General features: G+C 38.2%; 1 protein-coding gene across 1 annotated transcript; it reads left to right on the top strand.

Annotated features, from left to right (window-relative positions):
- The first annotated feature begins 11,266 nt into the window (after positions 1-11,266).
- MRM3 (mitochondrial rRNA methyltransferase 3) lies at positions 11,267-12,056 on the top strand. Its single transcript, XM_032286764.1, is given in 2 exon segments — positions 11,267-11,964; positions 11,966-12,056. Coding segments are annotated over 2 exon segments (717 nt in total). The 5' UTR covers positions 11,267-11,338.
- Positions 12,057-27,191: the final 15,135 nt, after the last annotated feature.

The raw sequence follows: 27,191 nt of genomic DNA, 5'->3' as shown, positions 1-27,191 counted from the left end.
TTTTTTTTTTTTTTTTTTTTTTTTTTTTTTTTTTTTTTTGCTTTTTACAGTCCATTTCTCATTAAGAACTCTTGAAATAAACTACCATTTGTCTAGCGATCATGAGTTTTTCCAGTTTACCCACCTTTTCCCCCTCTCATGTAAGTGAGTCCAGTAAAGTTTTTATCTGATTTCTCTTGTTAATTTGTGAAACTCTAACCATAGTTCTATTCTAATATTAACAAATTTTACCTCTCCTGTTTGTAAATTGCTAATCTCACACATTTATTTTATTCATTGATTGACATGACATTATACATTTGGAAAATCCAAATGGTAAATAATCTAAAATTTGTCAAATTATAAAGTAAAGCAATTGAAAGTTTAGTGTTTGACACTGGATATTCACCTAAATATAGTTACTGAGTATGTTGTTTTAGATAAATCATAGGGAAGCCATGGCCAAATCTTGATTTTTCATGTCTGCTCTCTAAGTTATGAATAATTACTTCAAATTATTGTTTCTTAATTTAAATTTTCTTCATAGGAATCACGTAAAATATGTTTCATGGTTTCCTGTAACTGGTTTGGACTGGCTCACAAGGACAATTGTTAAATTTTTAGAATTTTGCTAAGTGATTTTTAACAACAGCCACTATTAAAAAATAAAGTACATAAACTTACAATTAAATAGATGATATAAATGGGGCACATGTCATCAGGACCTCCTGAGGCTGTGTCACAAAAATATAAAGAAATAAAATAAATAGGGGACATATAAAATGAAGGCAGTGAATATCAAAAACCTTATTATTTTACCATTTTTTACTGTTATATATGTTTTTGAGGTTATGTATGTCTTGTATGGTGAAAACACTATAGAGTGGGGTACTGGTGTACATCTCTGTGTTCAGTGATGTCCCGTTAGTAGCTTTAAAACCAGCTACAGTGGGAGAATTTACATAATGGAAATTGCCAAATGACAAATTAAGGCTTGAATTATTGCCTTGTTGATTTTGTAGAGTTAATAAAGTGACCAAGAGAAAATGTTAATAATGAATAGTAGGCCAGATGTGATGGCTCACGCCTATAATCCCAGCATTTGGGGAGGCCTATGCAGGAGGATTGCTCAAGGCCTGGAGTTCCAGACCGCCTGGGCAACATAGTGAGATCCCATTTCTACAAAAATAAAATAATAGCCAGGCATGGTGGCACATGCCTGTAATCCCTGCTACTTGAGAGGCTGGGGCAGGAAGATTACCTGAGCTCAGGAGTTCAAGGTTGCAGTGAGCTGTGATCACGCCACTGCAGCACTTCAGCCTGCGTGACAAAGTGAAACTTTGTTTCAAAAAAAGAAAACACACAAATAAAGGTGTCATGACTACCTGTTACATGGTGTATAACACAAACATATTGAGGAACTATCCTTCAAGTATAGGCATAGCCTTTTTTTATTGTAGTTTGTTTTATTGTGTTTTGCAGATACAGTGTTTTTCACAAATTGAAAGTTTGTGACAACCCTGTATCAAGCAAGTCTGTTAGCACCATTTTTCCAATGACATGTGCTCACTTCATGTCTCATTTTCACATTTTGGTAATTCTCGCAATATTTCAAACTTTTTCATTGTTATTATGTCTGTTATAATGGTCTGTGATCAGTGATTTTTGACATCATATTGTAATTTTGGAGGACCAATATGTACCACATTCATACAAGACTGCAAATTCAATTAGTAATATTGTATGCTGACTGCTTCACTGACTGGTCTTTCTCAGTCTCTCTTCCTCTCCTCAGACACAAGAATATTGAAATTAGGCCAATTAATAACACTATAATGACCTCTAAATATTCAAGTGAAAGGAAGAGTCACACATCTCTCACTTCCAATCAAAAGCTAGAAATGATTAAGCTTAGTGAGGAATACATGTCAAAAGCTGAGACAGGCTGAAAGCTAGGCCTCTTGTACCAACAGTTAGGCCAGTTATGGATACAAATAAAAGGTCTTAAAGGAAATTAAAAATGCTACTGCAGTGAAAACATAAAAGATATGAAAGTGAAACTGCCGTACCACTAGTACGCAGAAAGTTTGAGTGGTCTGGTTGGTCTGGATAGGTCAACCCAGCCATAACATTCTCTTAAGTCAAAGCCTAATGCATAGTAAGGCCCTAACTCTCTTCAATTCTGTCAAGGCTGAGAGAAGTAAAGAAACTGTAGAAGAAAGATTTGAAGCTAGCAGAGGCTGGTTCAGGAGGTTGAAAGAAAGAAGCTATCTCTTTAACATGAAAGTACAAGGTGAAGCAACAGAGGCTGATGTAGAAGCTGCAGCGAGTTATCCAGAGGATCTAGCCAAGATCATTGACGAAGGTGGCTATATTAAACAATATATTTTCAATGTAGATGAAACAGCTTTCTGTTGGAAGAAGATGGCATCCAGGATATTTACAGTTAGAGAAGAGAAGACAATGCCTGGCTTCAAGGCTTCAAAGGACAGGTTGACTCTTTCATCAGAGGTGAATGCAACTGGTGACTCTAAGTTGAAGCCAGTCCTCGTTTATCATTCCATAAATCCCAGGGCCCTTAATAATTATGCTAAATCTACTCTGCCTGTGCTCTAGAAATGGAACAACAAATCCTGGGTTACAGGACATCTGTTTACAACATAGTTTACTGAATCTTTTAGGTCCACAGTGGAGACTTACTGCTCAGAAACAGGGATTTCTTTCAAAATATTACGCTTATGGACAATGGACCTGATTACCCAAGAGCTCTGATAGAGGTGTACAGGAGAATAATGTTGTTTTCATGCCTGATAACCCAACATCTGTTCTGCAGCCCATGAATCAAGGAGACGCTTCAACTTTCAAGTCTTAGTATTTAAGAAGTGCATTTCACCGGGCGCAGTGGCTCAAGCCTGTAATCCCAGCACTTTGGGAGGCCGAGGCGGGTGGATCACGAGGTCAAGAGATCGAGACCATCCTGGTCAACATGGTGAAACCCCGTCTCTACTAAAAATACAAAACATTAGCTGGGCATGGTGGCACGTGCCTGTAATCCCAGCGACTCAGGAGGTTGAGGCAGGAGAATTGCCTGAACACAGGAGGCGGAGGTTGCGGTGAACCGAGATTGCGCCATTGCACTCCAGCCTGGGTAACAAGAGCGAAACTCCGTCTCAAAAAAAAAAAAAAAAAGTTCATTTCATAAGGGTGTAGCTGCCACAAATTAGTGATTTCTCTGATGGACCTGGGCAAAATAAGTTGAAAAATTGGAAACTTTTTGGAAAGTTTTCACCCTGCTAGGTGTCTTTAAGAATATTTGTGATTCATGGGAGAAGGTCAAAATATCAATATTTATATAGGAGTTTGGAAGAACTTGATTCCAACCCTCATAAATGACTTACAGAGGTTCAAGACTCCAGTGGAGGAAGTTATTTCAAATGTGGTGGACATAGCAAGAGAGCTAGAATTAGAAATAGAGTCTGGAGATGTGACAGAATTACTGCAATTTCACGACCAAACTTGAGTAGTTGAAGAATGGTTTCTTAGGGATGAGCAAAGAAGTGGTTTCTTGAGAGGGAATGTACTCCTAGTGAAGACACTGTGAACACTGTTGAAATCACAACAAAGGATTTAAAATATTACATAATATTATTATTAATATAATACTAATAATATATTATTAGTTGGTAAAGCGGCAAATGGATTGGATAGAATTCCAGTTTTGAAAGACGTTCTACTGTGGGCCAAATAGTATCAAACAACATTGCATGCTGCACAGAAGTCTTTTATGAAAAGAGGAGTCAATCAGTGCAGCAAACTTCGTTATTATCTTATTCTCAGAAATTGCCACAGCCACCCCAACCTTCAGCAACTGCCAGCCTGATCAGTCAGCAGCCATCAGCTTTGAGGCAAGAACCTCCACCAGCAAAACGATTACCACTGGCTGAAGGGCTCAGATGATTGTCAGCAATTTTTAGCAACAAAATACTTTTAAATTAAATTATGTATATATTTTTTAGACATAATGTTATTGCACACTTAATATAGTTTCATATACACATAACTTCTATATGCACTAGGAAGCCAAAAATTTGTGTGACTTGCTTTATTGTGAAATTTGCTTTATTGCTATGGTTTGGAACTGAACTCATAGTATCTCCTGTATTCAATAACTTAATTATTCAATTTAGCAAAGAATTTGCTCACATAAAGTTGTTCATTGACAAATGAGTGAAGTTCTGACATTTCACTTGCTATTGAAAAAGAAAATATCAACCAACACTCATGTTTATGGAACACGTTTTATTAATTGCAACCATAATTTAGGGAGGATAGAGGAATTCAGCAAAAGCATTAGAAGAGATTTGATTGGCTATATGAAGATCATAAACATAATGAATATTATATCATTTTTAATAACTGTGTCATTTATTCTTTATACTGAAGTATATTTCAAAAATATATACATATGTGTGTTTTCTTTCCTAGAGAGCAAATTTATCAGCACAGCATTGACACTCTTTTATACTTTACACTGCCTTAGTTTATCCATTAATTGCCATCTCATTTTTTTCTTTGATATCCTCACATATGTTTGGCTGAAATTTGAAATCGTTCTCAGATAAAAGTTGAAAAAGGTAATTCCTTGTCATTATCCCTATTGTCTTAGGTTCTTGATACAGGAAGCTGTCGATATTGGTTACAGTGTTTAAGGAATTTCATTTTCTTTCTTCTAGTTGCAAACTTTGCCTCTTTTGCCTTCCTGCCACAGAGGAGGCTATGGAACTCAGACTTGATTAATTTGCTCAACAGTGATTAGTGGATTATCAAGTGTCCAAATCAGAGAGAATTTGTCACTAGGTTTGATACATAGATGCTCAGGGGAACTTCTTCCTAGGGTGGCTAAGCTGGATCTGCTGGCAGGTAAGTTCTCCACCATGTGAAGGAGGTATCTCTACAGCAGGAGAAAATGAGATTACTATGCCAAGAGAGGTAATTCCCATAGTAATGAACAGCACTTAGAGCATATCCTGGTAATCCTGACTCTCCAAATCCAGTTCTTGTAGGAATTACTTCATACAGCCATTGAGTTATTCTAATATTTTTCCAGCTATATGGGCAATATCTTGCCTTAAGATAACATGAGCTGGCTTTCTCTTATTTACAACATTAGGGTTCTGACTCATAAAAATCCCTGTATGTTTAGTGGGATTGGCGTCATTGAGTCTGCAAACATGCTGAAATTCTATGCAAAATTTGAGTGTTTCTGTTTAGGTGCATTTTTACCCTCTGGGAATAGGATTCATGGCTTTCCTCAGATTTGAAAAAAGACCTATAAGCCTCTAAAAGCTGACTAAAGTTAATGTGAATCAAAATAAGCTAAATGCATAGCTTTCTATATCAGAATTTGTTCAGCATGTACCACACAAATCAAGTGGCGGTTACATTCACCTGAGCATGAAGTTGAGTCTTTCTTTGATGTTTTTGGCCTAGATTTCAAAGTTTCCTAAGAGTTTTAAGTCCCAAAGGCACTTAATTTTCATTTGATTTCTTCCTTGTTACTTTCTTCACATAGTAACCTATTTGTATATGTGTGACATATACAAATTGTTAGCATATTTCTCAGCAAAGACTAAAATGGGAGGCACTTGCTATTCACTTAATTTATGAAATTTCAAGGAGGATGAACAATGAATAAGAAGTCAGTGTCTGTATTTTATCAAAACTTTTAAAAATGACTTTTATCTATCTTTAGAAATAATTTTTAAGGAAATGGCATCAGGCATTAAACTCAAATTTGATATGTATGTCTCAGATGCTTTAAGATTACTTTTACAAAGACTTCTGGGTTAAGAGGAAAATGAAATTAAGTTACAGAGTGGGAAGAACCTTTACTGGGGCAAATTAAAACTAGGCTTAATGTGAATGAGAAAACAGTAACACATAAGAAACATATCTTTTTTCTTTTGTGATGCTAGCTATCAAGTGGAAAATAATTGCATTTAGTAAAAAGCAAAATAAGGTGTTCCCAATACTATGCATTCAATACCTTTGCTTCAGAAAAAGCTAAAGCAATTTTAGAGAATGATTTTTGTCTAAGAAAGCAATTTATTGCTTCGATAAGCATGACACAGAAGGCTGTGCAGGTCCTGCTCACCTAACTGAAGCAGTATTTTGTCCGCCTCTGTAAGAGTTTTGATTGATTGTATCTATGGTACTAAAAAGAAATTATTTAAGTCTTCCTTAAAATATAATGCACACAATAAAGTAATATAGTGACTTCCTTGAAAATAAATCCTAATTGAAAATGAAAATGCAGTATATTTAAGTTTCTGAAAAATAAAAAACACTTTCTCACCAAAGCCAATAGATATCCTGTCAAAGTTGAAGTAAACAAACAAGGTTTAAGGCCTATAGAAGAATACAAATAGGCTAAAATATCAGATTAATGGATAAGTCTAGTAATGAGAGTTTAAGAGCTAAACGTATGAAATTAACTGGACCCTTTAAGAAAAATTTACTACATTTAAACTTGTGCACTTAGTTGAAATTTAGTTTTGCTTCTCTAAATCATACAAACCATTAAGTTACTAGTTGAGAATGATTAGTTGGTACACAGAAAGAAATTCTATCCTTAGTTCCAACGCTGCAGTCATTTATACCTATTAAATGGGTAGTTAGGCTAGTCTTACCTTTAAGTCTAGCTCATATTCTTGGAATCTATATCTTCACAAATACTTCTTATGCTATTGGCAACAATATTAATTCAAACTTATGCATAGATAGGTTAATACATAAGCATGACACAGAAAGCTATTAAGTCCTTGTTCACTGAGCCGAAACAATATTTTGCCATCCTTTACATGACTGTGTGTATATGTGTGTGTGTGGGGGGGGTGCGTCTAAAAGAAAGATTTGGGTACAAGATTAATGAATTGGCCCTTGAATGTTCCTGATGACAGAACTCAGATTTTCACGAAAATTCATTACAACAGAACTGCAAATTAACATGGATTTAGGTGTTGGGTTGAGCTCCAAGAAGAAAAAGTTAGATGAAAAGTAATCTGGTTTGAGACAAGAAATATGTGACATATTAGTCTTTATTATCTACTTACTGAAATTTTTTATTGCTTCTGTAAGATGCCTTACCTTGATGTCGAAAGTAGCAACTGATCCCAAACTGAAGTATGCTGTAAAACAGTTTGGCAGCTATTTAAGTTGTTATTCTGTGTGACATACAGGTGGAGTTTTAAAATACAAAATAAACAACCAACAGATACATGTGGGAACTCTTCATACTAAAGACTTTATAGATACTAAGGAATATATAAAACACTGCACTGTCACCCAAGGAAAATACTAATACAGAGTTAGAAAGTTTTCACCCTTATACTGCCAGAAAGGAAATTGCAAGCAGATGATATACACAGTTCATTGGTGTGCTTAATACACTTACTCCATGAAGTGTAGAAAAACTGTCATAAAAGAAATTCCGAACAGCATTCCAAATGCTTAGGAAGTTAATATTATATTTTAGAAAAGTAATGACAGAAAACCATTTTCTCCTTCATACTTGCTACTTAGATATCTGCACAAGCTTTCCCCTCACATATAAAAACCTGAAAATAAATGGAAAACACTAATAAAGTTGGCCATTAATATTGCCGTTTCCAGAAGAAGGACAATAATGTGACATCTTTCATAGCTGACAGGATTTCTGCCAGAGGGTTGGTAGGCTGGCCTCTACTAGGTTATTTCTTGCACCTATTTCTCAATTACAAGCTTATGTTCCTGCAAAATACTAACCTAGTCAATAAATAACCTTTGTTTCTGAAAACAGCATCTGCCCTGGGTCCCTTTGCCTATTCTATTTTAATAAATAAGGGTCAGTATATGATAAAAAAAAAAAATCTGAAATCTTCTGTACTAGTCTCTCCAGAAATACAGCAACTAAAATTAGTCCTAAGCATCCACTTCTGTGCTTTCTCCCCCGCCCCCATACCTGATAATGATCACTCTACCTTTCTGATTCACAGGTAACTCCTAAACTAAAGGTACATCAGACCCAACAGGCAGAAAAACAGCCTGCAAGGCAAGAATGTGACACCCAAATGCTGCCACCAGTTCAAGCTGAAGTACAAAGGAAGTCAAAAGTTAACCCTACTATGTCTGATTTTTAAAATTCTATAGCCCATTTTAAGTTAAAAATTCTATCTCCTCTTTTTTCAAAATGTCTACTCCCGTCTCAGACATGAGGATCATTTTTTCTACCCTCTTCCAAATGTGAAACCTGCTGAGAGATTAAAAAGAACGGAAGTCAGTAGGCACTGAGGAAAAACATAGGTCTCGGAGTTGGTTTGTTGTAGGTACAAAACATTTGAAGTATTAGTGTAAACATTTTAACAAAAGTAAGAGAATTATTTTATTTTCAGAATTTTTATGTGTATAACTTTGCTTAATAGACAACTGACTGAACTTTGATCATAAAATTATGAAAACTCCAAAATGAATTTGACTGCTTGCCATGATTGATGCAGCTACACTTTGAAAATAACACATGAGGCAAGGAAGGAACACAGCAGAAAATTTAGAATCAAAATATTTTAGGCAGTAACTGTTGATTATTTTAAAAGCCAGAGACTAATAAATAGTTTTATAGGATGCAGTTTTATAAAACTTAAAAGTAAGTTTTTTTTGTGAACTCTCTAGAGAACAACTTTTGGCAAATATACTAGTGATGGAACACTTTCTATTCTGTAATAATTATATTGTATGCAATCATTACTTTGTAGGTCTTTCCTCTACTACATTGAACTTCTTAAAGAGCCTATCTTTGTATCTGCAGGTCCTACACAAAGTGCAACTCAATAAATGTTTGCACACTTTATTAATTTACTTATTTATACCTTATCTTGTTATGGAATACATTCTTGAGAGTTTACATTAGAATCAGTTCTGAAGCTTTTCATAAAACAAATGATCAGGACCCACTCTGCACATAGGGCTAGATATGTTTAAAAAGCTGTAGAAATTTATATACATGCTATGACTTGATGGATATATAGAGATATGATGGAAGCATTCCTGCCAAAGTCAGAAACAAGGTAAGGAAACCTATCAGCTCCACTACTGCTAAACGTGGACCAAAGCTATTAGCTCATGAATCATAATAAGCAGCATTGTAAGAATTTGGAAAGAAAGAACCCAGTGCAGTAGAGTGTACCTGGCACCCAAAGTAGTCCTAGCTGCTTGGGAGGCTGAGAAGGGAGGAGGGCTTGAGCCCATGAGTTCAAGGCCAGCCCGGGCAACACAGAGAAATCCCATTTCCAAATAAATAAATAAATTAGAAAAGAAAGAGTAAAACTGTATGTAATGACATATTATTAGTTGGTATATCGAGAACACAGAAGATAATCAGTACAAAGACTAACATAAGAAAAAAGATTTAATAAGGTAGCAGATATTAAATTAACACAAAAATCAAAGCTTTCAAAAGTAGAAACAATAACCAATTAAAGTATATAATTAAAGCAACAAATGTTTAAAATAAGGACAGAAAGAAAGTACTTGGAAACAAATCAACAGAAAATGTGCAAAACCTATGTAAGAAAAACTTTAAAATATTCAAATTTAGAAGGTTGGCCTGAAGTAATGGAAAGACATCCGTTCTCTTTGGGAAGGAAAACTTGATATTATAAAAATGTAAATTCCCTTCAAGTTAATATATAAATTAAATGTGATCACAGTAAAGATACTCTGAAGTTGTTGTTGTTATTTGGTGAAGATAGATTAATGCTAAGATTCATATGGGAGAATAAACATGCAAGAATATGTAGGGAAACTCCAAATAAAGAAAAGCTAGGCCTGGTGCAATGGCTCATGCTTGTAATCCTAGCACCTTGGGAGGCCATAGCAGGCTGATTGCCTGAGCTCAGGAGTTCAAGACCAGTCTGGGAAACATGGTTAAACCTCATCTCTACTAAAATACAAAGACTTAGCTGGCTATGGCAGTGTGTTCCTTGGAGTCCCAGCTACCCAGCAGGCTGAGGCAAGAGATTTGCTTGAACCCAGGAGGTGGTGGTTGCAGTGAGCCAAGAACATGTCACTGCACTCCCGACTAGGTGACAGGACAAGACTCCATCTCCGAAAAAAAGCTAATGAGTGGGAACTAGACTTACATGACATAAAACATACTGTAAAGCCTCTATAATTAAAAAAAAGTAGAGTGTGGATGCATGAATAGAGAGACCAATAGAACAGAATACCAACTTTAGAAATAGATCCAAGTACATAAGGAATTTAGTAAATGATAAATGTGGAAGTTTGCATCACTGAGGGGAAACGATAGACTAACAAAAATTGTATTCAAATATTAGAATTTTGGAGCCAGGCGCAATGGCCCATGCCCCAGCACTTTGGGAGGCTGAGACAGGAGGATCACTTGAGGCCTGTGTTCAAGACCAGCCTGGGCAAAATAGTGAGACCTCATCTGTACAAAACATTCAAAAAATTAGCCAGAACTGGTAGAATGTGCCTGTGGTCCCAGCTACTTGGGAGGCTGAGGTGGCAGGATCACTTGGGTCTTGGAAATTGAGGCTACAGTAAATGGTGATCACACCACTGTACTCCAACCAACCTGGGTATCAGAGCAACACTCTGTCTCAGAAAACAAAACAAAACAAAACAAGAATTTTGGAAAAAGACAAAATTAGATCCATCCTTAATCTATTCAAAAGAGAATTCTCAAAACACATCAGGTATCCAAATATAAAATAATAAATTATATAATTACTAGAAGACAACATGAGCGAGTTCATTTAAAACATGGATGTGATGGTCACTACGCACTTGACACTGTATCACACACTGTATTTAGATGATCTCAATGAAAAGTTGCTCAAAACTCAGTGAGGAAGATACATTGTCATCATACCCACTCTATTGATGGAGAAACCTGGTGCGGATAACCTACAAGATAGAAGGCCACATAACTCCCCAGGTGGTCTCTCTCACCCTGATTATGTAGATTAACAGCTTATATTCATAGGTGTATTCATAGCCTAAAGGAGATTTTAAGAAACAAGGTATCATACACATTACAGGCCTTTGCAGCCTTCTTCAAATTCGTCATGCCGAATAGTTAAATCCAGGCTATTTTGGGAAAAACAAGGGAAGATCCTGCTGGAAGGTCACAGGCTCATTGCAGACCCTCTCAAGGCTGGAGTTGTGCCGAAAGTTTTCTTCTCTAGCTATCTATAATACATAAAGAAGCAGAGAAGTTGCTAGTCGATGAGCTGAAAGGTGTCAGCCTCATTAAAGTGAAATTCAAGGACATCAAGGATTGGTCCAACCTAGCAATGCCATGAGAATAATGGGGATTTTTGCCAAACCTGACCATATTAACATGACATATTCAAAGACTCAGCTTTAGCATTCACTGACTCTATTATTGATCTGTGACAATCTTTGTGACCCTGGCAGCCTGGGGACAATTCTGAAATCTCCCGCTGAGGCAGGCTACAGCAAAGTGTTTCAAACTCTGAAAGGCTGTGTGGATTCCTGAGAGCCCAAAGCGCTATGGGTGGGTATGGGTGCACGTTTCCAGGTACCCAGTATTGATAATCTGAAAGCGGAAATAGTGCCACATTACTTGCCTCCTGACACCCAGGCCCATGTGGCTGACAACTAAAGCCTTTATGCTCAGGCTCAGATGTCTAGTAAAGCCATTGACTATGGCTTGGTGTGTGACTGGCAATACCTGAAGTTTCACAAGTACGAAGAAAAGTAAGGTCTAGAAACTGGAGCCAGTAAAAGTTGGCTGCCTGATACTGAGCTTCAGAGTCACGACTTGGACTGGACAGAGGCACCAGCAGCTGTGGTGGTTGGCGGTGAGATTCACGGCATGAGCCTGGAGTCTCTGTAGTTGGCTGAGAGCACTGGCGGCAAGAGGCTGCTGATCCCTGTCGCCCCTGTCATGAACAGCCTCAACCGGCATGACTGCACGCAACCTGCTTTTTAACGGGAAGAGACAACTGTGGGTGAGGGCAGAACACTTAAGCAGGGACAGGAGTTACTACTGAGAGGTACCATGTTCAGGAGGCAAGAGGTAGGCATGATACCATCATATGGTTGTAGGAAAAATAAGAATTTCCATAAATTTCTGCTCTTCCTCAGCAATAACAGGTCAGAATAATTCCTGAGATCTCCCATCTCCACTGATTTTGAGGTTATATCTTATTTTTTTTCTTCGTGACAACACAAATAGGGGATTCATGTGGCTCTATATGTGTGTTTTCAAAAATTGTCCACTGAGAAGCATTTCATGCCCAGAAAGCTCCTGAAAGCATCATCTTGGGCAGGGAGGAATTTGCTCCACCAGCTGGTGAGTGTTTTGCAATCATCAAGCACTGGTTATAGGTCATGGCCAAGTCACTCCCATCTGATCATTGGTCACTGGTAAATAAAATAAACTATATAGCGTAGAACCAACTACATTAAAAAGTTGTATTTGTGTGGTCAAAAAGCTAAATAAAAAAAGATGAATTTAGAGAAATCCTTTCTAACTATGACTCAAAATGTAGAACCATTAAGAGAAAATATTTTACTTTGCAGCTCTTACTGCCAAAGGGATTTTTATCCAATAGAAGGCTGAGCCTCTCCTCACCAGAGCAGGGAAAATCAGTCAGAGGTATCTGGGATGAATCTTGCAGCTATAGGACCAGAACCCACACATCTGTGAGATTTGGGCAAAACTGCCCATCAAGTGCAGCCTACCTCTGCCCCTCACAGTGTTCGCCCACTTCATTCAACTGAGATTTTGCCTTTTCTTCTCTGCTAGTACTCCACCAAATTAGAGCCTCTAGTCTCTTCCTCCAATACCCAAAGGCTCTGCACAGAATTTACTACCATTTTCCCACCAAAGGCCACATTCTATTCCAGAATTCTCCATATTATTAGTCATTAACTGAGGACCTCCTTTGAAATAATAACCCATAACCAGAATGCCATCAAATTGACTTCTTCTGGTACTTATACTCCCTTGTCTGTATTTATACCTTGATATGACATGGACCCCTTGCATTACCTGTCATCTCTAACAATTACTGCACAATTGGTTCTTCTCAAATAATGACTCCTGTTAGGACCAAGACCAGGACTTCTTTAAATTTTGCATTTTGGACTACTGGCTTTGTTTCCTCAGTGTTTTACCTGCAGTTAAGTCACTATTCTCAGTGACGCTTTTCCTACACAATCCTGTCTTTCCTTTCCTATGTCCAGTCCCTACGGCTAGAATTCACTAGCTTTCTTTAATCACCAAACTGCCTTTCATTATACTGTAGCAGACATTATAGGTCTCATTTGTATCAGTTCTTTGTTTCTGGAAATGTGATGCATTATATTTCTCTGTCCACCTTTTAGTTAGGTAACATTGTCTTAGGTCAAGTTTCCCAGATCCAATCTGTAAGACAAGAATGTATATGCAAATGATATATTAAGGAAATATTCTCAAGGAAGACTGTAAGGAAGTGATAGAAGCAAGACAGACAATGAAATAAAGCCAAACAAAAGTCCCACACAGGGTAGGCTTTATTGAGATCCCATAGGAGAATTTTGAAGGGCAAGCAATTTCTCAGAGTTGTCCCAACCTGAAGCAAGGGACCTGAGCTAATATTCCTGTGCAAGACAGTCTCTAATCAACAGCCACGGCCAGGTGTGGTGGCTCATGCCTGCAATCCCAGCACTTTGGGAGGCTGAGGCAGTCATATCGCTTGACCCCAAAAGTTTGAGACCAGCCTGGACAACATAGTGAGAGCACGTTCTCTACAAAAAATTTAAAAATTAGCCTAGCATGATGGTGCTTACCTGTAGTCCCAGCTACTTGGGAGGCTGAAATGGGAGGATTGGTTGAGCCCAGGAGGTTGAGGTTGCAATGAGCTGTCAACACACTAGTGCACTCAGCCTGGGTGACAGAGTAAGATGTGTCTCAAAAAAAAAAAAAAAAAAAAAAAAATCAACAGCCACTTGGGTGTATGCACCAGGCATTTCCAGCTCTCAGTACAAAGGGGCTCCAGTAGCCCAAATGGAAGCCATTGAAGAGTCCCAGGTGCTGGCCATTGAACATATGCCAATCAGGAATTTAAGCCAAGGACAGACATTGCCTGTTTCAGGTCTCAAGTGAGTAGTTCTCTGGCCAATAACTCTTAGATGGAAATTATTATCACAGTGAATTTCATTTTCAGCGTGCACTCCTCCAGCATTTTTTCTCCTTTCTTGTTAATTGAGAAGTCTGTCTGCTTTAGACAATGCAGCACCATAAGGTGGTGGAGTCTAATCAGATTGCATCTTTGAGTTACGGAGGCAGAGCCTTCTTCTGATCTATATTAGACATGTCTATTAAGTGAGAAATAAGCTTAGCCTGTTTGTTATTATAGCACATCCTCACCTATCCTAACTAATACATATCCCATTTATGTACTTTTCATTCAAAAAGATTTGCTGAGCAAATATCATGTGCTAGATATTATGCTAGGGAATATAAAGATAAAAAGAAATGTTCCTTTTCCTCAGCAAGCCCCTTATCATAATAGTCTAGCTAGTGCCATGATGGAGATATGCTGTGGGACCCAGAATGCTAAGTGAACGACTAGGAGACTCTAAATGAGACAGCAAGGTCAGGCAAGGCTCCTTAGAGGTTCCATATGAGTCATCTTATAAAGCATGAGTTAAAATTAGGTACAAAAATAAGGGGACTGGGAAAGGAAGGTCAACAGAGGCAGTCAGAACATGAGATGCAAAGTTCTGATTTGTGAAGGACAGGATACACTGATGACTCACTAACATATAATATACAAAGTAGTATTTAGATATTTAATTTGTTGTAGCTTGGCCTGCCAGATTGAACTACAGACTAGTTAATTGACAGGAAGTCATTTCAAATGATGAGCTAGTTTATGGCCTAAGGCAAATTATTATTTTACTTCTCTGTGTCCTGTTTACCTACTAGGAAAGATGAAAGTACTGACCTGCTTCATAGAGATGTTGTTTAATTACTATTCAAAGTTGCTTTGAAAATATCAAGCCCTTCTCAAACATAAAGCACTAGTACAATTTCCTTGGGAGCTGTGCTAACAGAAGACACTGTAGGTTTAAATCCTTAGATTGCAATAAATCTAAAGAAGAAAATAATTATTGATTCCTTTCCACTATTGTTACAGAACTTTCTACTGATATGTCTTTAATTATCTCAGGCCAAAAAAAAGAAATGGTAAAGTTATGATTATTCTATGACAAGAATAAGAAATTTTCAAAGTCACCATCATGAGCCAGACATGGGCTCACCCTTGCTATGGTAGCACTTTGGGAGGTCAAGGTGGGCAGATTGCTTAAGCTGAGGAATTCGAGACCTGGGCAAGCAAAACCCCATTTCAACAAAAAATTTAAAAAATTAGCTCAGTGTGGTAGCGCGTGCCTTTAGTCCCAGCTACTTGGGGGACTGAGGTGGGAGGATCACTTGAGTCCAGGAGGTCGAGGCTGCAGTGAGCTGAGATCCTGCCACTGCACTCCAGCCCGGGTGACAAAGTGAGACTCTGTCTCAAAAAAAGAAAAAAAAGGGTTACCAGGAGCATCCAGGGAACAAGTACTCAGATGGCCCATTTTACCTTTTTAAATTTGAATGCAAATTATGACGAACTAACATCTAATGAGCAAATAATACGTTCTAGAGCTGTTCTAAGTGTTTTTCCATGTATAATCTTTTGAAATTATCTGGCAGCCTTGTGCCTACATAGTAACAAACCTACCTATCTAGGTTTATTACTAACTCTGTCTTACAGATAAGGAAATAGAAGCACAGAGAGTTTAGCAGTGTTCCCAGTGCCACTCATTAACCCCGACGGCTCATGGGTCTAGTGGTATTCTTGAGTACTTGTGTGGCTCTCAGAAACTCTCTTTCTCTGTATCTTTTTTATATATTCACAATTCTCCTTTAGGGCTCATGGGAAGAATAGTATCTTTAAGCTATTTCTATACTTGGGTTAAAATTTCTGCTTATATGACCAGATTAATAAAAGCAGTTATTGTAGAAGGCAAACTGTATAGAAAAGCTGATCTGACTTCAGCTTTTCCCTGGCCGCTTTTATTGACAGTACTCTGTTGACCCACCTGTTGCCCAGTTTAGCTTCCCTCAAGTTTGTGGGAAATCTCTGATTTTTCTCGGGAACATTTGTGGATACGTCTTTTTTGTGCACCACTATTCCTGAGACTTCTGCCCACATATAATGCAGAAGTTTTACTGTTAGAAGACTTCCTTATTAGAAATTATAGTAATGAATGCCACTTCCTTACTAGTGTCTCTAATTTGTCTCTAGAATTGAGGAATAAGTAGAAACCCTGCTGTAGTTTCATTTTACTGTCCAGGCCAGTTCCCAGCGTTCTTTCTTGCTTATGCTGGGATATGACATTGAGCAATAATGCACACTAAAATAATCCCCTATATTTTCTGTTTTCTTTTTCTTTTTCTTTTCTTTTGAGATGGAGTCTCACTCTGTCGCCAGGCTGGAGTGCAGTGGCGCAATCTTGGCTCACTGCAACCTCTGTCTTCCAGGTTCAAGCAATTCTCCTGCCTCAGCCTTCTGAGTAGCTGGCACTATAGCGGCACACCACCATTCCCAGCTAATTTTTTTGTATTTTTAGTAGAGACAGGGTTTCAATATGTTGACCAGTATGGTCTCAATTTCTTGACCTCACGATCTGCCCACCTCGGCATCCCAAAGTGCTGGGATTACAGGCGTGAGCCACTGTGCCCAGCCCAAATTTTCGGTTTTCTAAACACCAATAATATGCATCTTCCTGTAGCATATTTTTAGTGTTCTCAACTGTATTGATGTGTGGAACTAATCTGTGAGCTACACACTGATCAAGCCATATTAGTATTGCTTAATGTTTCCCTTCATAGGATTTATTCTGAGGGCCTTATTCAGACTACACATTAAAGAAAAGCTAATAATTCAAGAGATTATAACTAGCAGTGTGTGAGCAGCGTGACTGATTAGATCAATCTGAAAGATGCAATTATGAAAGCAAAATTGTGTCCACTTCTCTAGCGGGCATGTCAAATTATTTTTATTTGTGTGGAATATTGGTCAGACAGGTAATAATAAAATGTAGATTCACTTATAGAACAGTAATGCAAACAATAGCTAATATTTATTTATTTTATTTGTTTATTTTTTCTGAGATGGAGTCTCACTCTGTCGCCCAGGCTGGAGTGTAGGGGTGTGATCTTGGCTCACTGCAACCTCCACCTCCCAGATTCAAGCAATTCTCCTGCCTCAGCCTCCCAAGTAGCTGGGACTATAGTCACATGCCACCATGCCCGGCTAATTTTTTGTGTCTGTATTTTTAGTGGAGTCAGGGTTTCATCATGTTAGCCAGGATGGTCTTGATCTCCTGACCTCGTGATCTGCCCCCCTCAGCCTCCCAAAGTGCTGGGATTACAGGCATGAGCCACTGCTCCTGGCCTCTCAATAGCGAATATTTATTGACTGCTTACTATGTGCCCAGCACTGTGTTAAGCATTCAGTTTGCAGAATTATCATGTAATATCCCCCAAAATCAATGACCCATATTATATATATATATGTATATTTCATATACTAGTTGATACGCTGATTGATAGATGGCAGAACGTACTCCCATTATACAGACCAAACAGATGTTTCATTGACACGGTTTTATGAGGGCTATGAAAATTTATCTAGTCACCCTACATTAACATGCAGTTTTCCCACTTATCGCCTATTTCATATAGAAAATATATTTTGTTGTCTAAGGGTTTGATTATTTCTTCCAGTGAGTTCTATCAGGAAAACTAGCCTGACATTTATCAGGCTTTAGCAAGAGCCAAAATGTACCAGAATGAACCATAAGGAGAGATTCAAGGAGGAAAGGATTGTGCCTGGAGCTTAGTATCTTTATCAGTTCAAATAGCAGCCAGCCAAAAGACAGTATTAGGTTGGCAGAGGCATAATTGGGAGTACAAAAGAAGGAAAAAGAAAAAAAAAAAGGACACACAACTTTGGATTAGAATCATAATACTGGCTAAAGGCAGATATTTCCATTCCATACAAGGGGAACTTAAGAGATCAATAACCACGCAAAGTTACACAGGTGGTAAAGCCTGGAATCAAATTTTAGAAGGAGGCTGGTTCCAAATCCTTCCTACCATTTTTTAAATTATGTAAGAGTACTGCCTGGATCCATTGTGCTTTTTTACTGCAGAAGTCTAAGGTGAGATGACTTTCTAAACCCTTCTTTAATCACCTAATTCTAGGCTTTCTCATGTCTTTTGAGATTCATGGCTAGCATCAGGTAGAAGTAGTTAGGAAGAAAAGTTATACTACTAACAAGCAGTATAGTCTAGCGACAAAGTCTATGGACTCTGGAGTCGAAACTTTTTGAGTTTCAAATTCCAGCTTTATCACTTACTGAGTGTTCTTTTGGACAAGTTATTTGAATTCCTGCATAGCTTTCCTTATCTGCAAAATGAGCACAATAATACTAATCTCATGGAGCTTTTTTAAAGGAAAAAGTAATAAAAAACTGCAAAGCATGTAGAAGAATCCTTTTCACAGAGGGAGTGTTCAAGTCATGTTGTAAGCTATTTCAACATAAATGATAAGACACTATGTTAGAATTGGACGTGGAGATGAAAACCATGAAGGCCATGAGGGTATAAATCCTCTAAAATTGACAAAAATGGCTTCACGAAAGCGGTAGAAGAAACAGAAGAGATGCAGAGGTATGTGCTAGCAAGCTGACTGAGTAAATAAGGTGTAAGTGTTAATGAGAAGGAAAATAATGCAGTTTAACAATGCAGAAATTTCTAAGGACTAAGGAAAAGTTTGCTTTACCTCCGTTTTGGCTGTTTACCAAAGCAGTGGAAGGCAAGAGCTTCATGGAGGAAGCTGTAAGGGATGCAAAGACCTGGGAAGAGCTTGGAGGAGATGGAAGAAAGCTATAGAAACAGGTAAGATTAAACACAAGTTTGCCCTTCGGGGATGGGGCCACCGAAGTCACAAAGAGATAATGGAAAGGAATGTTGAAAGAGACTTTTATGGCAGAAAATGAAGACAATAAACTTGTCATGGGAAAGTGGGTGGGGAGGATAAGAATGAGGAAGTATTAGAGGAGAAGGAAGTAGAACATTGTATTTGGCAGAAAGAGTTAACAGCCTATTTTCCATGCTCTGACAGCCTTAAACATAAACCAGGTATGTAGCCAGGGTTAAAAATTAGGGTAGTTGGCTAGGTGGCTCACACCTGTAAGTAATCTCAGCACTTAGGGAGGCTGAGGCAGGTGAATCACTTGAGGTCAGGTGTTTGAGATTAGCCTGGCCAGCATGGTGAAACCCCGTCTCTACTGAAAATGCAAAAATTAGCCAGGCATGATGGTGGACACCTATATTCCTAGCTACTTGGGAGGCTGAGACAGGAGAGTCGCTTCAACCCAGGAGGCAGAGTTTTCAGTGAGCCAAGACAGAACCACTGCACTCCAGCCAAGGTAACGAGCGAAACACCGTTTCAAAAATAACTAACGAAATAAATAAAACAAATTAGGGTAGTCAGGTGGCACAGAAAATAGAATTTTGCAGACAAGATATTAGTGTTGGCTTTTTTCTGAATCTTTATCTCATAGACACCATCTGCTTGACCCAGAGAACCAACTCTTCCATGACATACACACACAGAGTTAAGGCTTGATCCATGCTGCACGTGAGTAGTTTTAGGTAGAAATCCTTTTCCCTCTTGTGACTAGGTGCATATTTGGGGCAGGAATGGCTGTTCACAATTTATGAACTGTCTGGGTTTTTTTATAGCTACTCCATTAATTTTAGGGGTTCTGACAAGAGTATGGTTTTAGAGTAACCTAGTTAAGGAGGTGAAATATAAGCTTTCTAGACCTTACAACAATTAAATGCTTTTTTATATTTATTTTTAAAAATTTATTTATTTAGGTTTTTTTTTTTTGGTTTTTTTTTTTTTTTTTTGAGACAGAGTTTCACTCTTGTTGCCCAGGCTGGAGTGCAATGGCACAATCTCGGCTCACGGCAACCTCCACCTCCCAGGTTCAAGTGATTCTCCAGCCTCAGCCTCCCGAGTAGCTGGGATTATGGACATGCGCCACCACGCCCAGCTAACTTTGTATTTTTAGTTAGTGACGGGATTTCTTCATGTTGATCACGCTGGTCTTGAGCTCCCCACCTCAGGTGATCCAACCATCTCAGCCTCCCAAAGTTTTGGGATTACAGGAGTGAGCCACTGAGCCCGGCAATTAACTGTTTTATTTAAATCTGATTAGTTCAACCAGTGAACTGTTTTGACAGTGATCCTAGTGAGTGGTAGAAGCCTCTGACCTACAGTGTATAAGTAGGTAAAGCAGGAAGATAAATAGGTTACGATTGGAAGAGTTGGACTGAATATTTACTATATTATATACTTTTCTGTAATATACATAATATATATTATAAAAGTATATTATATTTAAAAAGTATGTAATGTATTAAATATTTTTAAAGGTGTGTGTTAGAAAAGTATATAATATGTAGTATTACACACTTTTGTATAGTACATGTTACATATACTACATGTTACATCTACTATATACCTTATACTATATATGCTATATACTAATGGAGCTATATATTCTATATATATTATATACTATAATATATCCTTTTTTTTTTTTTTTTGAGATGGAATCTTGCTCTGTTACCCAGGCTGGAGTGCAGCACCATGATCTCGGCTCACTGCAACTTCTGCCTCCCTGGCTCAAGCAATTCTCCTGCTGGGACTACAGGTACACAGCACCATGCCCAGCTAATTTTTGTATTTTTTAATAGAGACAGAGTTTCACCATATTGGTCAGGCTGGTCTCAAACTCCTGACCTCAGGTGATCCACCCACCTTGGCCTCCTAAAGTGCTGGGAGTACAAGCATAAGCCACCATACCCAGCCTGAATATATTTTTGTTGAAAGAATTTAGAACATAAGACATTTTAAATAATTTGACCTTTTGTCTGTGAATCATTTGCATATGTTAATATATCAAATATACTTTCCCAAAGACTATTTTAAAAAATATAACCAATAGATAATAACATATATAACATCTTTTACTTCTAGCATTCTTGTATTTTTCTCGTTATAAAAATAAGCTTTTATTTTTGCAGAACTTCCAAATTTATAGAGACATGGACTCTATAGATAAAGGATTAAATGGACTCTATAGTGAAGGTCTTTGGTGTACATGTTAAATGTATGAGCCATTTAAAAATCTTGGACCGATAGGGTTGTTTTATATTAGATATTGAACTGAATTTAAATCTCAACTCTAGGTGGCAGTTTACACCATCACTTACTTATGTTCTTTTAACGAGCAGTAGATTCATTCACAGTTTTTCTATGAATGCATAATTTTGTGAAAAAATTAGTCCCTGGCTCTTGGAATCTGTTAAAAATAGACTTGATTTTAGGAATAAAATCATGGCTTGAGATGCAGGTTTTCCATGTATCTTGTCATTCTTGGTTTCATTAAGGCGAAAGAATAAAGCAAAAGAAAATAGATAAAAATGAATGTTTTAACTGAATTTTTTAGAGAAATATAATATTTTAAAATCATAGCGATAGTTTTACATCAAGGTTGTGTTTCTATCATGCTGAATAGATCTTAGTATGAATAATTTTTCTATGAATACCCTGATTTTCAGAACTATCAAGGATATTCGAGACTGTGGATTTTCTGAGATTGTTTAAGCATATTGATTTGATTGAAGGAAAAACTATCCTATAGAAAAGGAAATTGATTCATATCTGTGTTTCTTTGCATCTTGTTGATGAAAATAGCCAAAGCTAAAGTTTAATTGTGTTGTCAAGGACCAAAATACTCACGCTACCCAATTAAAAACAATATATCAAGCTGGGCGTGGTGGCTCATGCCTATAATCCCAGCACTTTGGGAGGCTGAGGTGGGCAGAACCTGAGGTCAGGAGTTCAAGACCAACCTGATCAACATGGAGAGATCTCATCTCTACTAAAAATACAAAGTTAGCCAGGTGTGGTGGCGCATGCCTGTAATCCTAGCTACTCGGGAGGCCGAGGCAGGAGAATCACTTGAACCTGGAAGGCAGAGGTTGTGGTGAGCTGAGATTGCACCATTGCACTCCAGCCTGGGCAACAAGAGTGAAACTCCCTCAAAAAAAAAAAAAAACAAAAAAACCCCCACCAAAAACCAAAAACAATATATCAAGCAGACATGGTGGCTCGTGCCTGTAATCCTAGCACTTTAGGAGGCTGAGGCAGGCAGATCACTTGAGGTCAGGAGTTCAAGATCAACCTAGCCAACATGGTGAAACCCTGACCCTACTAAAAATACAAAAATGGGCCTGCTGTGGTGGCGGATGCCTGTAATTCCAGCTACTCGGGTGGCTGAAGCAGGAGAATCACTTGAACCCAGGAGGTGGAGGTTGCAGTGAGCTGAGACCGTACCATTGCACTCCAGCATGGGCAGTAAGAGCAATACTCTTTCTCAAAAAGAAAAAAAAAAAAAAAAAACTCCGCCACCACTTATCCCAACAGTCCTGTATGAGGTATTTTGTCCTGATTTATATTGCCAAGTGCCCCAATGACAGGATATACAGAACAACTCCTGGGCACTTACCACATAAAAAACCTGCTACATTTCACAGTTCTTTCATTGTTTCAGTTCTAGCAGGAGAAAAATGCATAAAGGATTTAAATTTTGTCCTAAAATTAGATTTTCTTTAAAATGGGGGTAAAGCAGTATGTTGTGAGCATGATTATGTTTGTAGGCCGGGCGTGGTGGCTCATGCCTGTAATCCCAGCACTTTGGGAGCCCAAGGCAGGTGCATCACAAGGTCAGGAGTTCATGACCAGCCTGGCCAACATAGTGAAACCCCGTTAACCCCGTTTTACAAAAAAAAAAAAAAAAAAGATTATGTTTGTGTACAGTGACTGACACCTGGCACTCTACCGATTAGTTATTCTCATTCTTACTATTCTCATTTTTATTAATAAGGAATGCTAACTAAAATCTCAAAGAGACTGGCCAATCTAACAAACTCATGAAGAGATTTTATTTAGGGAGCTGCATGCCTTTGGATCCCTTGGGCCTATCCCTGTCTCCATACACTCCTATGTGTAAAAGGAACATAGGAAAAAGCCATATGGCATGGGCGTAGGGGGTGAGGATATTAGTCACTGGAGTGTGAAAATTAACAATTTCCAAAATGTGTTTAATTGTTTATAAAAATGAATACAAAATTATATTTGGCAAAACTTGGAATCGTTTCTGCATTTCTCCTTGATATATATGTGTGTGTTATGTGTATGTGTATATATATATGTGCATATATAATATAAATGCATATATATTTATAATATGTGTGGATGGAGAGAGAGGTATACATTTTAATGTCATCACCATCTGCACTCTCAATTTATTGAATGATATTCTTCAAGATTTATGTAGAAATCAAAGGTACCAACCCTATTTATAGAATGTAATCTCTCATTTCACTCAAGTTCCATTTCTAAATTATTCACATAAATATTTCTAAATAAAAACATCCTCTATCTTGTAACAGAATTGATCCCCTATGGCAGAGTTCCCTAACTGGAATGCCACATAGGAATAAGAAATAGCTATATTAGTGTGTTCATTCTTGAAGGCCTTGGGCTCCCAGGTGGGGCCGTAGCATTGTGCATGGGGCCAGTTGCCCTCAACAGTTAAAAGCCTCATCTATTTAACCCAATGTGCTATAAAAATATTATTACTTCTATGTGTAGTCTTGTGAAAAAAGTTGGAAAGACCTATTCTAGCATTGCCAGGTATTCTCATTATCAAGCTGTGAATATGTTCCCCCATTACCTGTTAAACAAAGGCCAAACTTCTTATGGTGCTATTCAAGTCCGTACACCACCTGGCTCCACGCTGCCCTTCCAGGACTATTTATCACCAATAACCTTCCACATCCCACATAGGGATGCACTTTTCCACCTCATTTCCACGTGCCCAAATCCTACATGGTTTAAATGTAACTGTCTCTACACAGCCTTGATGCCTCCAACCAGAACTAATCCCTCCTTTTCCAGAGCATTTGTCTCTCTGTGTGGCTATTCTCATGTTCTATAGCATTTTAAATCTTGGTGTTAACTAGGATTAAGCTCAGCTACATGTAACTTAAAATTATCAAATTATCCAAAATAATAATACCTTAAACACGTATTTTTTTCTGTTTCACATAATGAAGTCCAGAAGGAGGCAGCTGAAAGCTATTTCACTGCTCCATGGTGTCACCAACCTTAGGTTCTTCTGTCTTGTTTCTCTGCCCTACCTGGCACATGGCTTCAACCTGGTAATCCCAGCACTTTGGGAGGCCAAGGTGGACGGATCACTACGTCAAGAGTTTGAGATCAGCTTGGCCAATATGGTGAAACCTTGTCTCTACTAAAAAATACAAAAATTAGCTGAGTACCATAGTCCCAGTTACCCAGGAGGTTGAGGCAGAAGAATCACTTGAACCTGGGAGGTGGAAGTTGCAGTTAGCTGAGACTGTGCCACTGCACTCCAGCCTGGGTGACAGAGTGAGACTCCATCTCAAAAAAAAAAAAAAAAAAAAAAAAAAAATGGAATGAACAAATACATGGATACAAGTAAGGCATGGGTATACTAGTCCTCTGCCCTTTCATTGACCTTGTCAATTCGAGTGACATTGAATATTGAGCTTGAAAACATCTGGCATTGATTTTATTTTCTCTTCATTTTTTATTTTATGTTTGAGACAGGGTCTCACTCGGTTGCCCAGGCTGAACTGCAGAGTCACAATCAAGGCTTACTGCAGTCTCAGCCTCCTGGGCTCAAGCAGTCCTCTGACCTCAGTTTCTTGAGTAGCTGGAACAGGCATGTGCCACAATGCTCTAATATTTTTTTTAGAGACAGGGTCTCATTATGTTGCCCAGGCTGGTCTTGATCTCCTGGGCTTGAGCAATCCTTCTAACTCAGCATCCCATAGTGCTGAGATGATAGTTGTGAGCCACTGCACCTGGCTTTGATTTTATTTTATTATGCTCACATGCCTACAGGGCCTTGAGAACCAAAGTGATATTTAAATATAGGGAAGTGAGGACAGGCACGGTGGCTCATGCCTGTAATCCCAACACTTTGGGAAGCCGAAGTGGGTAGATCACCTGAGGTTGGGAGTTCAAGACCAGCCTGGCCAGCATGGTGAAACCTGTCTCTACTAAAAATACAAAAATTAACTGGGTGTGGTGGTGTAATCCTATAATTCCAGCTACTCAGGAGGCTGAGACATGAGAATCACTTGAACCAAGGAGGCGGAGTTTGCAGTGAGCTGAGATTGTGCCACTCCACTCCAGCCTAGGTGACAGAGCGAGACTCTGTCTCAAAACTAAAAATAAATAAATATAGAGAAGTGAGATGAAAAGTGATTGCTCCAAACAGTTTGAACAATGGAAATTTGGAAATCATGTGTGTTATACTTATGTTAACAACAAATTTAAATGCCATTATTGGCAAACTTACTGTTACTGCTCCACTCCAACTATCTGTATGGTCCAGATTTAAAATTCACAAATCTGACCCTTGTTGATTATCAGAAGCATTGGAATTGCCAACTGTAATTTAAAAGAAGAAGAAATGCGGATGACTGTCTTTCTTGTTCCTTTCTCTCTGGGCCAGTGACAGATTGTGTCATCCTGTCACTGATAGCTTTTTGGATTTGAAGAAGCTTTCTAAAATATATTCCTCCATTACCACCCCCAATAATGAAAAATGTTGAACTTTTGAGGAATTAAGTCATATCCTCTTAGGTACCCCCACATACTATAATTTATAATTTGAATTCCCTAGCTCCATCTTAGATTGTGGTATGGAAGGAAGACTGTTGAATTTCTAGTTCTTTTTTTATTGTTTACTAGGTCTTATGCCTCTAGGGCTTCCAATCCTGTTTTGTGTCTGCATGAAGGTATCAAGCATTTCTTAACAACTCTCAGAAATACAGTTGGGAAGCAAAGGCCTTCCATTTGGGCAAGAACAGGAAGAGGAGGGGATTGGGAGCTAAGTACTATGGGAATTTAAAAATAAAATAAATTGTATCTCTGTCTCTTACATTCTTTCCATAATGGCTACAATCTCTAAATTTTGTTTGACTTTCTTTTATGTGCCTAACACCATAGAGCAGTCTTTATCATTAAAACTCATATTTGTTCAGGTTTTGATGGAGTTCAGAAGCTTAATCTACACACTGACAGGAAGATTTAAAGTTGAATCCACCCACCCGTTCAACCGTTGCCTATTGAGTGAGGATAATATGACTAACATCAATACTTAAAAGGACCACAAAGATGAATCCCATGTCAGGCTGGCTCTCAGGAAGATGACAAGCTAACCACACAAAATAAATATCATACACGAGGTATGGATTAGCATGATTCAAAATGGCAATGGATTAAAGAAGATATTTATTTCCCATTTTAAGAAATTTAGAGGTGGAAAACCATGGTGACAGGGTTACTGTGCCATGTCTAGCCATGTGTAGATTTCATTTCCAAGGCTCCTTCATGGTGTCATGCTGTTTTGGGAATTTCAGGCTTCAGAGAGAGCAGGAAAGAAGAAGAGGAAGAATGGCATATTAGATTCCTAGGGGGGCTGTAAGAAAGTACCACAAACTTGGTGGCTTAACACAACAGAAACTTATTCTTTTATAGTTTTGGAGGCCAGAAATGTGAAACAAGGTGTGAACAATCAATCAAGGCATGAACAGGGCCGTGTTTCCATCCAAGGCTCTACTGGAGAATCCTCCTTGCCTATTCTAGCTTCTATTGACTCCAGGTATTCCTTTGCTTGGGGCTGCGTTAAGTCCCTGTGTCTTCATATTGCTGTCTCTGCTGTGTGTCTCTGTGTTTCAAATGTTCCTTGGCCTTCCTTCCTCTCATCATTGGATTAAGGGCTGCCCTTCCTATATTTAGGATGATCTTATCTAAGGATCCTTCACTTCATTACACATGCAAAGACTCTTTTTCTCATTTCCAGGTGGACTTCTCTTTCAAGAAGCTATAACTCAACCCATTGTACCCTCTCACTTTTGATAGAAACTATTTCATTTTCATATCTAACTA

The sequence above is a fragment of the Sapajus apella genome, unplaced genomic scaffold, assembly GCF_009761245.1.
Source record: "Sapajus apella isolate SASKATOON/1434 unplaced genomic scaffold, GSC_monkey_1.0 scaffold19, whole genome shotgun sequence".
NCBI lineage: Eukaryota > Metazoa > Chordata > Mammalia > Primates > Cebidae > Sapajus > Sapajus apella.
This window is presented reverse-complemented; position numbering and strand designations above follow the sequence as displayed.